This window comes from Dermacentor albipictus, chromosome 3 (genome assembly GCF_038994185.2).
Source record: "Dermacentor albipictus isolate Rhodes 1998 colony chromosome 3, USDA_Dalb.pri_finalv2, whole genome shotgun sequence".
Lineage (NCBI taxonomy): Eukaryota > Metazoa > Arthropoda > Arachnida > Ixodida > Ixodidae > Dermacentor > Dermacentor albipictus.
The window spans coordinates 164403239-164419850 of NC_091823.1; the positions used below are offsets into that span (position 1 = coordinate 164403239).

General features: G+C 48.7%; 1 protein-coding gene across 1 annotated transcript in view; it reads left to right on the forward strand.

Moving 5' to 3' along the window:
• The window catches only part of LOC135905160 (uncharacterized), a 250165-nt gene that overhangs the window by 229467 nt on the left and 4086 nt on the right, over positions 1-16612 (forward strand). Inside the window, exon 7 of the mRNA XM_065436178.2 lies at positions 833-1052. Within this exon, the coding sequence (XP_065292250.1) occupies positions 833-1052 (220 nt within the window). The remainder of the gene's footprint in view (positions 1-832; positions 1053-16612) is intronic.

A 16612-nucleotide genomic window follows, 5' to 3' on the forward strand; every position in this document is an offset into this window, starting at 1 on the left:
CGTAGACCAAGTTCGGATGTGGACCCCTGTTCGCCGCCGTTGCCTCGGTGAAAAGTGGCTGAGCTGGTATTTGGGTCTGTGTAAAGTACAACGCCATGTCAGTGACGTTAACTACGAAGTGGTCCCGGACACAGAGGCCACCGAGCTCAGACATAGTTCATGTTCAGCGCATGAAACCGTATACTGCGCGTTAGTAATATTTTTTTTCTCTCATTCACCCTTCTTTGTTTCTGCTTTTCATTTATTTTCGTGAGGTTGCCTCTTTGTTGGTCGACTGTGTCAGCAGAATGGTTCTTTTTCTTTTTTGTACTTTCGCTTTGTCTGCATTGCGTTACATTTTTTTTATTGCTTACGCCCATTTTGCGGCATCGAGACGATGCTTCTCTTCGGAAGAGGGGATGAGGACATGTAAGTAGTGGGTCGTGCCCAAATGAACAAAGAAGACCGCACGTCCCTTTCCTGCTTGCGAGCCAACCTCGACGGACGTGTGTTCCACAAGCCGGCTGCTCTGCGGTGTATTAGAACCCAACAGTACTTCTGAAGGCTTGTGGTAATATATAGTACAATTGTATTGCTTTATGCCTTTTTTCCACAGTTCTCTCAATGAACTTAGGCTTCACCTGTAACAATTTCAATTTCAACGTAACAGCTTCAACTGCTCCTTCGGTGTTTCTTGTCAAATAAACATATATATATATATACATATATAACCTCACAGTAAACCTACTGTATGCATAACTTTCATAGAAGCAGGCTCTCACTTCATAATTTATTACCTACCTGATTTTTTTTACCAAATGAAACGATTCTTTATTCTTCATTTTGCCTGCAGAATTGGCATCAAGGCTCCAGGGGCAGTGCGCGACCTTGGCAAGCCACAGACGTCAGGCGTAACCGTAAGGATCGGCGTCCGGAAAAACCTCACGATGTACGTATTTCTTCCGGATTACGGAACAGCTCCGGTAGCAGCGCCATTTTCGGAACTTGTGACGAGTGGCCATTACTACATTCCACGATTCTCTCCAAATTTCAACGTCAGACGCGTCCAAATTGTAAGTACCTAAAATAATATCAATATGAATGGAGGGTCAAAAATGAAGCAGTACCTTGATTCACTTCAATTTCTCACCTGAGTTCTCTCGGCCTATTATTCCTAATACGTAAATGGCATTACCCCATAATCTTATTCACGGTAGCTATTACTACTCAATTTCACGAATTATTTCAGTATACTTACCAGCAGAGCTCTTCAAATAATGTCACTACCTTGTACGTGCAACTAGTAGCAGCACATATTGACAAATATGTGATAAGTACTGAATAACTTATCTCTTTATGTGAACTTGAATGTATTATCTATTCCCTTAGGATGTATTTCGTCAACATCGAATTGAAGCTAGCTAGCGTGAAGGGCGTGTATATTTGTAATCCTGTAACTATCGCCACATTCACGATATTTCACAAGAAATTCTGTAACTTGAAGCTACATTGGGCTTGTACTTATTATGCTATCACGCTATTTCAAGGGGCCCCGAACCGCCCCTCGGGCTTCGTGGGAAAACACTGTCCCCGCATGGCACAGGCTGCCGTCAGCACCTCAGTCGAAATTTGCAATCGTGCGTGGTTTGTGGAGCTCGCAAGCGGAACGCGAAGTCAGCTTTTCTCCAACGCTGTCTTTTCAACAGAAGCCAGCTCCTCACTCTTTTGTGGACGCTTTATACGCAATATAGCAGATTCACATATGCGCCTGCTGTTGGCCAATAGCTGACATCATTCAAGAAGGGTGTTTAGATCAGTGCGCTTATTCCGACCCTTACTGTGCGTATATATAGACGCGGTTAAATAAACACACACAAGTGAGCTAAAATATGCTTTCGAATTTGGATAAAAACTTAGATACAGAAGAAACCGGCTATCGTCGGCTCACACTCGGCCACAGGCACCCGCAGCCAAGCGGGTGGCCTGTGCACTTATTAAACGGTAATTAAACTTTGGCCGCTCTGCTCATCGGTATCGTAGCCATCGGGTCTCACTGATTTCGACTAGTTTTGGGCATTCAACTAGGCTCGAACCAACCGAAACCCAATGTCAGACAACACGCATTCTTTCACGCAAGCACTCACTCCTGGCCGCTCCTGGTTATACGCCTTGACAATTTCGCCTCGTATTGAGCCATTTATAGCACTTCAAGATGGATGTGGCTGCTCTCCGTCAGTCACGATAATGCAGGACAAAGCAGGTCCGAGCAGGGCCCCATCACATAGCACGGCCAGACTGGAGTATACGAGCGCTAGCTCGCGCTCAAGCTCCGTCGTGCACAGTTGCATGTAGCTGCGGCCTCCTACGTAGCGAAAATGCAGCGGCCACCGCGGGAGACCGCGATGTGTCCGATGGCACGAGACGTTCATTTGAGGGATCGCCGGGCGATTGTGCGCATGCGCGAGTAAGAGTGGGCCTGATAGAGAAAATGTGGGGGCTTTAGCTCCTTTAAAGGGACATTAAAGGTTTCTATGAAGTAAAGTTAAAGTGATAAAGCAATGCTCTAGAATTTCTAAGGCATCAATATAATTGCGAACAGGGCTTTAGTAACCGAGGAATTCGGGTAAATGCATGACAGGATTTGACACCCCCCAGCAACATTCCGGTACTATAGCCGATGACGAAGGCACTCCTCATCATAATTTATGTCATTAGTACTCAGCTACTCGTATTGGAAAGATAATTGCATTGGGTTATAGGACGGAAGAAAATGCTACTTGTCTACTTCTGTTCGATTCTAAGAAAAAATACCATTTTGACGTTACCCTTCAGTAGTATGGGTGGTCGAAAGGTTTCGTTTTCACTCGACTCTGAGCGCTCGACTCTGCGTCGCGCGAGCTTTGGAGTTTCAGTTGTTTCGTTATCGCGTCGTGCAGCGCTGGTTCTGCTGGCTCGCGAAACTTGCATTTAGAACAAGCAGCGAGAATGCCCCGTCCATGTGATGTCGTGGGATGCGCGAACGGTCCGCGGAACTTGGCCAAAAGCAGTTGCAGCGGTGAATCCAACGTTACTTATCACTGTGTGCCAACGAGTGAACCTCTCCCTTCGAAGTGGTGAAATGCCGTACCTCTGCCACAGCGCGTCGGCAAAGGGCCGAAACATTGCATCGTGTGCTCGCTGCAGTTTCGTGCAGAGGATTACGAGTTCAACGCCGACTAACTGAAGTCGTTTGGAGTGCCTTTCAAAGCAATGCTTTCCCGTAGTGCTGTTCCGTCGGTCTTGCCTGCATTCTGCGAAGCGCAAGAACTGCAGGTCGAAGACGGGGCGGTGTGTGCGGCAATAGGTTTTCACGAAGGAAAAGCTACAAATGTGTGAATATGTACAGCCATGACTTACAGTTGCCATCGTAGTAGTACGCAACGACGCTGGCAGCACGAGCCCTCAGCAGCAGATCACGTTCATCAATGCTTAAATCGCTGAAGTCGAGCCCAGAATCGCGAGCCAATGTGTCGTTGTCAGGGTGGTCCATTGCAACGAGCGTCAAAGTTGGCGTCATAAAATAAATAACCAGTTTATCGTCGTGCGCTTTCCCTTCCACTAGCCACCATAGTTCCGCTTTCACGCTGCTGCCGGCTCTGTTTCCGGCCTCGCGTTAGCGTTTTGCGCAGAAAAGCCGTAGTGCAATCTACAGGCGCCATTCTGCTCACCGACGGCGTAACGTCATTATGAGACCCTGACATCACCACTCCTCGATCGGAGGGCGGGCGATTTGAACTGCGCTAGAGGGACGCGGACGCTTCAGAACGCATTTTCTCTTAAAATAAGTCTCTTCTTCGCATGGAACAAGCGTTTCGAGGTTTCTGGCATGGTATTTCAACAGTCCACATTGACTTAATATTGACCTTTAGTGTCCCTTTAATATAGCGCTCTTCCTAGGCACCGCGGAGGAGGTTTCTTAGCGCGTGTTGTATGCGTTTGTCTCTAGGCGGGCCGGCATTGCAGAGTGGGCTTGAGCTTGTTTACGCTCGAGCGCTGGCTGCCGGCGCAGTAAAATAGGTGAAGCATCAGAAACTGACGCCCCATTTGGCGACCGCTGCGTCGGGCACACTGCATTACAGCTGTGGCGCTCGTGGTAAGTCACTCGTGGCGGACCATAGCTTTCTCGCGCCTTACGACGATGTACCTTGAAAATAACATCACAGGTAATAATATTTGGGGTTTTACGTGCCAAAACCACTTTCTGATTATGAGGCACGCCGTAGTGGAGGACTCCGGAAATTTTGACCACCTGAGGTTCTTTAACGTGCACCTAAATCTAAGCACACGGGTGTTTTCGCATTTCGCCCCCATCGAAATGCGGCCGCCGTGGCCGGGATTTGATCCCGCGACCTCGTGCTCAGCAGTCCAACACCATAGCCACTGAGCAACCACGGCGGGTTAACATCACAGATGTTTCCATGGGAGCAGTAGGGACCGTAGTAGAGACCGGGGTGCATATAATAAATATCTAGAAGAAAGAGCGCCTCAGCAACTGCGGTGGAACGCAAGTGGCTGAAAGGTCGCCGGTGACGCTCGACGCTCCTGCAATCGCTATGACAATACGTCGTGCTACCCTAATGCCTCATACGCTAACGTAACCTAACGTTACGTGACGAAACGTTACTAACCGAACGTGGTCGAGACGAAAACACAATAATGGTCATGGCATGACGCCTGTGAAAATACGCCACGCCATTCGAACGCTTTCTATGCTAGCCTTAGCAAACGTAACATATCCTAACGTTAACCGAAGCTACGTCGCCGAGAAGCAAAGACAAAAATCCACGCGGCGTAATCACTGTGACAATACGCCGCGGCACATTAACATCTTTTACGCTAACCTAACACAGGGTAACCCAAACCTAACCTAAACCTAGCCTAACATAACGTAGCGTGTGCGAAACACAAAGCCAATAATCCTTACGGCCTGACATCAGGCAGTGGCATCCAACCGTGGTTGCTAAGGCTCTGTGCTTTTATTTCAGCCAAATGGGACCACTCAAAAATGCTTCTGAAAAGACGCGGAGAGCAGCATACGAAAAGCCTGCCAAGAGCGCAAATACTGCACCAGCAGAGCAGACCGGGCCTCTACTACGGCTCCTACTGCACTCCCGGAAAAATCAATGATGTTTTTTTTTATGTATTTACGGCGTCGTAAGGGGCAAGAAAGGTTTTCTGCGGCATGACTGACTCAGCACCACCACCGCAGGGGCGAGCAAATCTGTCCGACGTGCCTGCCTTCCGACACAGCGATCACGAAATGGGGCGTCCGGGCCGACGGCCTCACAGCGCGGGCAGCCATCATCGGAGTGTAAACAAGCTCGACGCCATTCCGCAATGCTGGTACGCCTAGGAGACAAAGGCATACAGCACGAACAAAGAAACTTCTCCTCCGCAGTACCTAGGCAAAGTGAGATATTGAAGGAGCGAAAGCACCCAGATTTTCTTCCTCGCACCCGCTTTCTCGCGCCTGCAATGCCGGCACGCTGAGGGAGAAACGCATACAAAACGAGCAAAGAGGCTTCTCCTGTGTGGTACCTACGCGAAGGGAGACATTCAAGGCGCGAAAGCCCCAGATTTTCTCTCTCTCAACACTTTGTACTCGCGCCTGCGCACAAATGGCTGGCGATCCCTCAAATTAACGTCTCGTTCTGCTGGCTGATCGCCCTGCGGTTGATTGGAGTCAACCAAGTTTGGTGCATAGTAGGCGTTAAAATCGGAAGCAGTGGTGTCTGCGTGAACACCCAAAATCAAATTTCAACTGCGTGCCACGGTGACGTTCCGTTGGGCAAAGCGTTGGGGGCACGCCCCGCTCCGCTGTAGCCTTCGCAGTGAAAGCCATTGAATAAGGAGCCGAAGCACCACGAAGGGGGATGGGTGATGGCAAATAACTCCGCCTTTCATTTGCTGAACGAACTGCAGTACTTTTTCCGGCAATATATTACTGAAGTACTCTACTTTAACTTCAAATGCATTTCTCGATTTCGATAAAAAGTGGTGCAAGGCACCCTCAAAGGGACAGACCTTGAAGCACAGGCATGCATGGACAGACCATGCACCAGCGCAGAACATGCATCGTAATAACACGCGCTGATGCAAATATTGCGTATCATATCGGTTAAAATTAGCCATGCCTTTCTCGTAAATTATCATTTTAATCCTTCACTATAAGTCGCGGAAAAGTACCTTTGGTCCCACGCGACAAAAACTTGAAAATGCATAAGTGGCTTATCACGTGACCTTCTATTAGTGTACGCGCTTCCTGGTATTTTGATTAGTATTGAAATGAAGTTCACTTTTTTTTCTTTTATAAGTTTTCTCAAACTTACAATCTGCAGATAAGCCTTCGTTTGTAGTGAATAAAAAAGTGGCGCTGCCTTGGCCTTGGTTTCTGATGAGTTGGCTTGACTCGTCTGTCGTCAAAATAACAACAACGAAGGCCAACCAGCCATGACGTAGGCGTGTACTCGGGAGAAGTGTGGTGCAAATTTAAGAAACGTCTGTATGTGAATACAAACTTATTGTAACAGTTTTTGTATTTTGATTCAAAAGTGGTGGAAGAGGTAAAACTTGATGCGCGGTTAACCACAACTCCCCTCACATCTGTGAAAGCAAAGTGATGGGCGGCTTTCACAATTTGCGAGGCGGGCCATTGGCATCCCTCTCACTTCTCAGCGTTGCTCGAGGAGGGACTCTTACTTCCTTAGAGGCTGCTCATATGGAAAAATTCTGCTTATGGAATATCTGTAAGCTTTTGGAAGTAACCGCTGCAGCTGTAAACACTATCGAGTGTGAGTTTTCGTTGCGCCATAAAAAAAAAAATCTAGATCCTGATGAATCGGTTGTCAGTCCCTCTAAGGAAGGCTTTGTAGTGAAGTAGAGGTGGCACTCTCCGTACTGTAGCTGTAGTGACAGAAATACGCATGTGGTACATAATCATCAATGATCAACATCTGTTCGTGAATGGCAACATATCCGCCTAAAGCTTGAAAAAAAAATATTTGATTCGTAAATGGTACCATTTGTGAGTGTCAGGAATGTGCGAAGGTGGCTCACCGCATATAACGCGTGGTTAAAAATAAAGTATAATTTATTGCGCTCCACCGGCAGTGAGTTTGTATGACCTCAGGTAAATTTGTCACGATGTTCAACACGGATGTCGTTACCGAATTTTTCAGAATAGCTCAAATTTTGCCGACATCACTCCGACTGGCATTAAGAGCAGCTAGGAACTATGGTGTCTGGTTACAAACTGTTAATATGGTCATCAGTTTTTTTTTATATACTAGTGATGGTAGATGAGCAAGTGCTATGGCCACGGGGCAGTCCTGGGCACAGCGATGGGCATCTGCAGAACTTCACTGAAATCGATTCCCTTTGAGGAAAATCAGAATGGTTAGGGCAAACGAAATATTATAGTTCTGTGGTTTTAGCATCAGTACCCCACTCGTGTATGATGACAGCTTGTTTTGTATCCACTTCAGGTTTAAGGCTGCGCAGCGTAGACACGTCAAACATAAAGGGCCTGCCATTGCTGAAATTTTCCGCCACGCTTTGCTGGCGCAATATTTGTACTCACACGCAGAGTGTTCCTCACTGTGTGCCGAGAAAGTATCTGGAACAAACTCATATGCCAAAGCTGTCCTAGCTCCAAAGGATATTTTTTTGTATTCAACAAACGTAGTCAGGAGATTTCCACTACCTGCGGTCCCGTCCAGCATAGTGCGGTATACATTTCAGTCTTCCTAAGTGCTTTCAGCTTTTGCCCTTTCACTGCTGTACTGATACTTTGTGTGCGCGTTTGTCGAATAGCCAAGCACGAAACGGCCTCTGAAACCGAATAATGCATATACTGTTAAGATCAGTACAGAAAAGTCGTCGGGACGAGATGGCACTCGTGTGGGCTTCCACAAAGTTGTGTTTAAAACTGAGCAAAAGGCAGCAGTTCAAGCGATTCCAACATTTGAAACGACAGTACCTACGTGACGCTGTGTTATGTGCATGCATGGTCGCGGCGGTTCCATACACTCTGCCCTGTACGCGCATTTACGCCTTTACGGGCTTTATGTGTCTATAAATCCCACCCTTAAACAGTTCGTACTGTAAGGGTGTTAGTTGTGGAAAAAGTTGCACCCTTAGAGGCTAACTGCAACGAAATTCTGGATCGCGTGAGAAGCCCAGTTTTAGATAACTTATTCATGCAGTAACCTCTTCGGAACATTCACGCTTCAAATGAGAATGAATGCTTCAGAAAACTCTCGCAAAAATGGACGGTTTTCATACCAAAAGTTTTAAGAAAAACGCCGCCACTATCACTCTCCGGAAGTGAAGCACATTTTTATTGTAGAGAACCAGCGCCTGCGTCGTCTGCTTCCCTTGCTTTTATACCGTTCCCGTGTACGAGCGAACGGGTCCCGCAAGTCTGCTATAGCCACAGAATAAGTGTACACTGCTATAGCTTCTTCATGCGCTGTGCCCACGATGTTCGTTTAGTGCGATGTATTCCCGTAGTCTAGCCGGTTTTCTGTATCCGGTTGTCTACCTTCAAAGCGCGTGGAGCCTGGACGCGTTCTGTCTCCGCTCGGAGATCGAGAGTGCATGGGAGCGACCAAGCTAAAGGCGCGGATTTAGTCCGGCGTAACGCGCACGTGATCCGTGCGCGTCGCAGTTACGCTACGGCGGCGAACATTGGACGCTCTACAGTCTAGCATGGCCGGCGTGGCAGTAGAACAAGTCCTCTCTCACGCCGGAGCCGCTGGAGCAGTGTGCGTCGCCCACTAGCTTGGCTGACCAGCAACAAGCACTGAAGCGAGCAAGAAGAATTCGCACCTTCGACAAACAATACAGTGCTCCCTCCCGGCGCATTTCTGCGCTTACGCTGTGGCCACAACTGGTATCCGCGGTGCTGCGGGACACGTTTAACGTGCTGGACTATACAGAGGGTGAAAGTCTAGCGATCTTAACATGGAGGAAATGCACTAGGAGGAAGTTTCACGTGACAATCTGGAAGCCAAGCATTAAAAAAATATAGAGGAGAAATACGCCATAGTCACGTGATAGGCAAGCGGTATATTCCAGGCGGGCTCGCTCTGGTTGCATCTGCTGCGTGGGTTTCGGAAGAGGCGCACATGGTAGGCATGACAAACGCGCACGCCGCGGTTAGTGTAAGCTCAAGCGTGTGACGCAGACGAGTTTGTGTTGTGTCAGTCAGGTAAGGCACCGAACCACCATACGCTCCGCAGACTCCGCTCACCGCTTAAGCAGCAGACAGGCGCCAAAGTTGTGTGTAGCCAAAGAAGGCCTCGGGTAAGCGCCATTGTGGCAAACAACTCGAGTACCACCTCAAGCACGACCCGTCGCGCTTCAGGGCGGTTTCAGTGAAACGAGAACACCTTTCGTGCCCGCAAACATGTAGAGGTGATCAAGCAAGAGCCTAGGTTCCGCAGCGACTCCTTTCCCGTGGGAAGAAAATGACAACGAAAGGTGACGACAACCAAAGCTCCCAAACCAAAAGCAAAGTGCTTTCGTTGTTATTCGATCTTCACCGAGTGGAATGGTTGTCATTTTTCGCGTTGCAAGTCTGGCGACGTTGCTCGTACGGAGGTGCCCGAGCTTGCGATTGTCGTTTTCGTTTAGCATCGCGGGAAGGTTCTTCGTCGGTGGTCGTTTCGCGCCGGCGCCGTTTACATTCTCATTGTTGTTCCCTCCGGCGCTCCTCGTAGTCATGTTGTTCTTCGCGTGCACGAAATATACGTCTCTGCCCCATCGATAACGCAGCTGTTTTTACCGCCGATACTTCTGCTTATATACTGCGATAACCTTGACATCACGCTATTGTTCACGGCGAGTGTTCTAATCTGTCCGTATTTTGACAGCTGCGCCGCCACACTTTACCCGTATGGGTTTGTTAGAAATTGCTAAGTTCGTTTCCGTTGGTGGACGCCGAAATAAAACTACGGAAGGCTAGTCATATATAGCTTTCGCTGTAAAATTCTTTCCTTCTTGTGCCCAAGGATGCATGGCTGAGCCGGATACCCCTAACATATTGAAGGCTGTGCAGGCCCATTGTTAAGGCAGACGGTCCCAGTCGACGCTGTGGTTCTGTTCAAAATCTTCGACCTCTCAGGAGATCGGCAACAACAGGCGCTTCTCAGTAGCGTAATGACGTCGCACCACACAATCTAACAAAATATTGCACATAAGTCTCCAGCAAACGCGACGACTTCGGCGTTTCGAGTGTAGGCTAATTCTATCGATTTATCTCACAACGAAAGACGCACAGCATAGCATTTTAGTAAGCGAAAACGCGACAAGAATGTACCGCAACACATCTCGTCTTTGCAGAAGTGCAAGACAGCAAGACGAAAATTAGCGAGAAAATACGCACCGCATTTCAAGGTGCACAACAGCTGATTAGACGGAACAGAATGTGCTCGCGCATTCTGAACGGGTTTCGAGGCGAGAGCGCTGCTGACTCCAATAACCGCGGCGGTAAGGGCAAGTGACGCTTTGAAAATTCTGTCGTCATGGGTAAGGCGCCTCAGTCTTTCTCCACATTTCAAGGCAGCGCATTTGAAACGAAGAACGACGGGCGCGATAGCAGAAAACCGCGCGTTACTTTCTGCTTGCATCCATGCTTGTGGCGTCAGGCGCCGCTAAATGTTACCGCGTACTAAACGATGTCGAATGGTCCGGCAGCCACGTGGACCGATTGGTACCCAAGAGACAACGCACGAGGCCCCGAGAGTGGAAGGGGCGGAATCAGAGGAGGTTATATTGCCCTGGCTAGCGAAATCGCGTGATGCTTTCTCTCACTCTTGTAATAAAACTGACATAATCAGTATGACAGGATAATCATCCTTGTTTATTGCAACTTCTTCCTCTTCCCCCTCAACCTCTGAACGAACATGACTGAGATGATTTTTACATACTCATGTGTGGAGTTGCTCGTATATGTTTCTATATATGGCTGCAATGTCATGAGTTTCAGAAGGCAATATGCTTAGAATGACCGAAAGTTGAGCTTGTTGGCAGACATTCATCTTAGAAAAGGGTAAGGAACGCAGATACGGCCACAAGTGAAGATAAAACGGCAAAACAAACGCGGTACATATCTTTACATGGCGCTTGATCTGTTGTTTTCTCTTGTGTCTCTGTCTGCACGCCTTACCATTTTCTTCGATGAGGGCAACCTATTGCTCTTTCGTCCATGCAGTGAGCAGGTGATCCTGTCGGGCAAGTTTGTTCATTTGCATTAAAAATTGTTCTCTACCATGAGTGCAATATATATTAAGTTTGCGCTGGCGGTTTCTATTTTATCTCCCTTTGCTTTATGATTACCTACCTGTTTGAAAATTGCTGCTACTCTTTAGTTAAAGCTTAATGTGCAAACTGAGCCGTGCCATGTGCTGTGCAGGCCATCAGTCTTTCGTTTCACTGTTGTAACAGTTACAAATCAGTAAACGTGATGCTTACACACTTTAAAGCTCATTATTTTCCACCCACTGTATATATTTTAACAAGTAAACCAATCAGCTGGGGTTACACAAGAATGCAGAGTCACATTGTACGTATCTTTAGACAGCAGCGTTGTGTACTAAAGCGTAAATCAGCTCAGGATCAGCCAAAATATTACAGTGATTAAGCAACGCTAAATGAGAAAAATTAAAAATGACTGAAGCACACAATACACAAAACAAATACAGCCTCGAGGAATATTCATACCAAAAAGAGGCAAGAAAAAATTGTGGAATCATTCCACTTTGTGAAAGCGGATGAACAACGAAGCTGAAGCGCATCACGCAGGGTTAGACAAGGGTACGGTATTTATTTTCGTCATTTCGTAATGGTAGTGACGATACCGTTGTGATTATACTGTGATGTGTACTGGTTGGATCGTTAGAACATTAGTAAGATCCTTGGCCTAACATAAATTTATACACGATCATTGTTGAGTAGCTGAATGGCTTGGATTTGTCTGCCACTTCAAAGCAAGCTCTTCTAGAACAGAGTTAGCCCTTTCTTGTCTGGTGTTTAAATGGCCACATTGAAATATCCAACGATGATAACAGGGGCACGGTTAATCTATCGAAAGCACAGGGTCATGAACTTGCGGATGTCGCACTTGCGTTTGCCTGGAGATTTAGACAAAGGGCATATGCAAATTCCGTCTTTCGTTTGTACGGCACAGACTTACCCACATTTGGTGGGACTGCCCTCTTGCAATTCAAAGGCGTATGGTTGTAAGTGCATTCGTGAGTCTGTGTGCTGTTCACAAACAATTGCTTGTTTGTTGCTCGAATTGCTGTTCACAAGTGCTCGAAGCCTGTTTCACCATCGCTGCGTGTCGGCCAGGTACCGCGCTATCTCCATGATCGGCCACACTCACCTAGGTGTATTTTTATTGTTGACGCACAAACACGAAAAATGCACGGAACTCTAGCCATATGCAGTTTCTCTGTAGTACAGTACAGACACAAAAAACGTCAGTTTCATGAAAACAATCTAATTTTGCGAGACGCTCTTATTATGTAAATAGCTACTTACAAAATAATAAAAGATCCAGGAAATAGTCAGCTTCGTCTAATTATCTTACCCTGTCGTAGCGCAGAGCTTGCTGCAGACAATAATTGGAAATTTGGTCTCAGAGCGCCGCGGCTGCAGGAGATCGATTACGGCTGGACACTGCGATTGCTCCAGCCTTTGTGATGGCATGCCTCCGATACCAATCCTGCATTTCCTCGCCACACACTGCGTCACCATAGCTTCCAAGGCAGTACACCCAGTCGACCATTAAACAATTGTGCAGGCACACTGATGCGTTCACCAGCTCAGTGAGCAGCTCAGGTGGTCCCGCGGCAGTACCAGGATAGTCCACCATTGTGACAGTATGATTCTGAATGGGTTACCCGCGCATCTTCACTCCAGATTATTCAATATTCTTTTCCTGTCGTTAAGCTACCTCCCTGGATACGGACACACTAAATATGTGCGCAACGGAAATGCTGCGTCACCTACCATCAAAAAATTATGCAGAAACTCCCCTGGCCTTGTCTAAGTATTCGAAAGCGTACCCCCAGATTTCAGTTGGCCCAACCGCAAATTTCAAGTTGACCAATCCAAAAATTTAAGTTGGCCCACCCCCAAATTTCAGTTATGCCGTCCCTAGATATTAAGTTGGCTCACACCCGAATTTCAGTTGACCCACCCCTCAATCTAAAGTTAGCCCACCCCTAAATTTCAGGTTGGCCGACTCCCAAATGACAAGTTCGTTCACCCCAAAATTTAAGTTGGCGCACCCTAAAATTCAAGTTGTCCCATCCCCTAATTTCAAGTTGGCCCACCCCCAAATCGTATGGGGTGACCCCGCAATATTAAGTTGACCCAACCCCAAATTTCAGTTGGCCTACCCCTACTGTAGGCTTTTCCATGCATGTTCTATGCAGCCCAATGTACACCCATGGTTTTCCATAAATCTGATCATATCTGTATTCTCTCTGACCAATCTTATTATTATTTCTTGCTTAAATTGTTCCTTGTCACTAACAAAGCTGCCAGTCAACTACTTTTACAATATTGCTACGGCACAATATGTGCGATCACTAAAGGCCAGCAGTGTGAAGACGACGACGACGATTAGAAGCTAGCGCGGGCTGTTGCCTCTTGGCCAAGCGCAGCGTATTTTCCTTGTAAATATATTTGTACATAGCTTTTCATCTGCGTCTTCCTACGTAACATATCTGGTGGAGGTGGACGTTCCCTGTACCTCGTCACGGAGCTTCGCAGTGGACGGTACGTCGAGCCTTCCTTCATGGCTCCCGGCGACGACAACCCGACTCCGCCGGCACCGACACCTGCTGCCACTTCGACGACCTACATCACTCTCCCCGCTCCCCGTCATCCTGGCGTATTCTCGGGCCAAGATGGGGAAGACGTCGATGACTGGATCACCCTGTATGAACACGTCAGCCGCAATAACCGGTGGGACCCTACTATTATGCTCGCCAACGTAGTCTTTTACCTCGGTGGCACACCTCGAGTTTGGTATTGCACGCACGAAGATGAGCTCACCAGTTGCGATTCACTTAAGACACAGCTTCGAGACTTGTTCGGCAACCCCTACGGTCAACAAGTTGCCGCGCAGAAGGCGCTTTCCGGCCGTGTGCAGACGTCAACAGAGCCCTATGTCACGTACATTCAGGACGTCTTGGCTCTGTGGCGCAAAGTTGACACCCACTTGACTGAGTCAGACAAGGTTTCCCACATCCTCAAAGGCATTTCCGATGACGCCTTCAACTTGCTCGTTTGCAACAACGTAGCCACGGTGGATGCTGTTATAAAAGAGTGCCGCCGCCTGGAACTCGCCAAAAGCCGACGTATTGACCAGCAGTTTGCCCGTCTGCCCAACACCCCAGCGACATCTTCCTGTGCCGATGCTCCTCGTCCCAACAACACTGCCGATGTTACCAGGATCGTCCGGCGTGAGATCGAGGACGCCTATCCGGCTGCCTTCGACTCCAGTCCCACCAACACATCTGCAGTCACGGTCTCACTGATCCAGGCAGTTGTCCGCCAGGAGTTTGAAAACATGGGTCTTCACACCATCTGCTCGGCCCATCGCCCTGATACCCGCCCGGCTTCTTCGATTTCGCCCCGTCCCGCATCTTCTTACCCACCACGTTTCCGCAACCCATCTGAATGGCGCACTGCTGACGACAAGCCTATTTGTTTCCATTGCCATCGAATCGGGCACATTTCTCGGCACTGTCGTAGTCGCCGGAGTTCACCGATACGGTCTACTTATACTGCCTACTCTCGCCCCTCAGGTGGCCCTTCTCGTCCCCATGCCGCACGCTCCGATAATGCCGCCAGTGATTCTCCTGCAACGAACCGCCCCTATTCTCGTTCGCCTTCGCCCCAACGACGACAATCTCGCTCTCCCCAGCCCCGTCGCTCCTATTCGCCGACTCCCTTCGGACGCCGCTCCCAGCCGGAAAACTAGACGATGCAGCGCCTCGGGGTGACGCTGCATTGCTCCCTACGCCGCCAAATCCTCTACTGACTTTGCCCACTCATCTGAACCTTCTTGACGTGCAAGTCGACGGTGTTTCTGTGTCTGCTCTCATAGACACTGGGGCGCATTTGTCCGTAATGCGCGCTGACCTTCGTAACCGGCTCAAGAAAATTATCACGCCCGCCACGACACCTGTTGTCCGTGTCGCCGATGGCGGAACAGCCCCCGTAATTGGTATGTGTACCGCCCGCGTCTCCTTCGCCGATCGCTCAACAATCGTGCTATTCACAGTCATCGCCCACTGTCCCCACGACATCATCCTCGGCTTAGACTTCCTCTCCGCACATTCTGCTCTCATCGATTGTTCCGCCAGTACTCTCCGCCTTGACCTGCCTGTTCTGGATCCTGCTGAACCACACCCCAGTCGCCTCAGTTCCGCCGACTTCGTTCGCTTGCCACCTTCGGCACTGACCTACGTTGACCTAGTCTCATCCCCACCAGTCCCCGACGGTCACTACATCGCGGCTCCTATGCAAGACGTCCTCCTTACACACGGGATCACAGTACCTCATACAGTTTTATCTATTACGGCGAATTGCGTCTGCCTGCCAGTGGTCAACTTTGGCTTGGCGACACAAGTGCTGCCACGTGGGATGTCTTTGGCCCAGCTTTGTTCATTCGAGGATCACTCAGTAGCATCCATTGCAGTAGACGACACTTCATCCGATACTCCTCTACCATCGCAGTCGAGAAATTGTACCATCGCTGACTTACGGAAAATGATTGCCCCCGACTTGCCCTCCGAGCACGCTCGTGAACTGTACCGCGTTCTGTTTTCCTACCACGATATTTTTTACTTTAACGATCGTCCTATAGCCCAAACTACAGCTGTCAAACATCGCATTAATACCGGCGATGCCCCTCCTATTCATCGCCGCCCGTATCGAGTGTCACCAGCTGAGCGTCAAGTTATTCACGCAGAAGTTCGCAAAATGCTTGCCAAGGACATTATTGAACCGTCATGTAGTCCTTGGGCGTCACCGGTTGTGCTGGTAAAAAAGAAGGATGGCTCATGGTGCTTTTGCGTGGATTATCGGCACCTTAACAGGGTTACCAAAAAGGACGTGTATCCCCTACCTCGGATTGATGACGCCCTTGACTGCCTCCACGGTGCTCGCTATTTCTCCTCTATTGACCTTCGCTCCGGCTATTGGCAGATTGCCGTGGACGATCTCGACCACGAGAAGACTGCCTTTGTAACACCCGACGGTCTTTATCAATTCAAGGTGATGCCGTTCGGCCTATGTAACACTCCTGCCAATTTTGAACGCATGATGGACTCCCTTCTTCACGGTTTCAAATGGTCCACGTGCTTGTGCTACTTGGACGACGTTATCGTATTCTCCCCAACGTTCGCTACGCACCTCGAGCGCCTCTCAGCAGTCCTGGACGTTTTTCGGCGAGCCGGTCTGCAATCCAACGCATCGAAGTGCCAATTCGGCCGTCGCCAGATTACCGTCCTTGGACATCTAGTTGACGCGAACGGAGTGCAACCGGACCCAGGCAAGATCCATGCTGTTA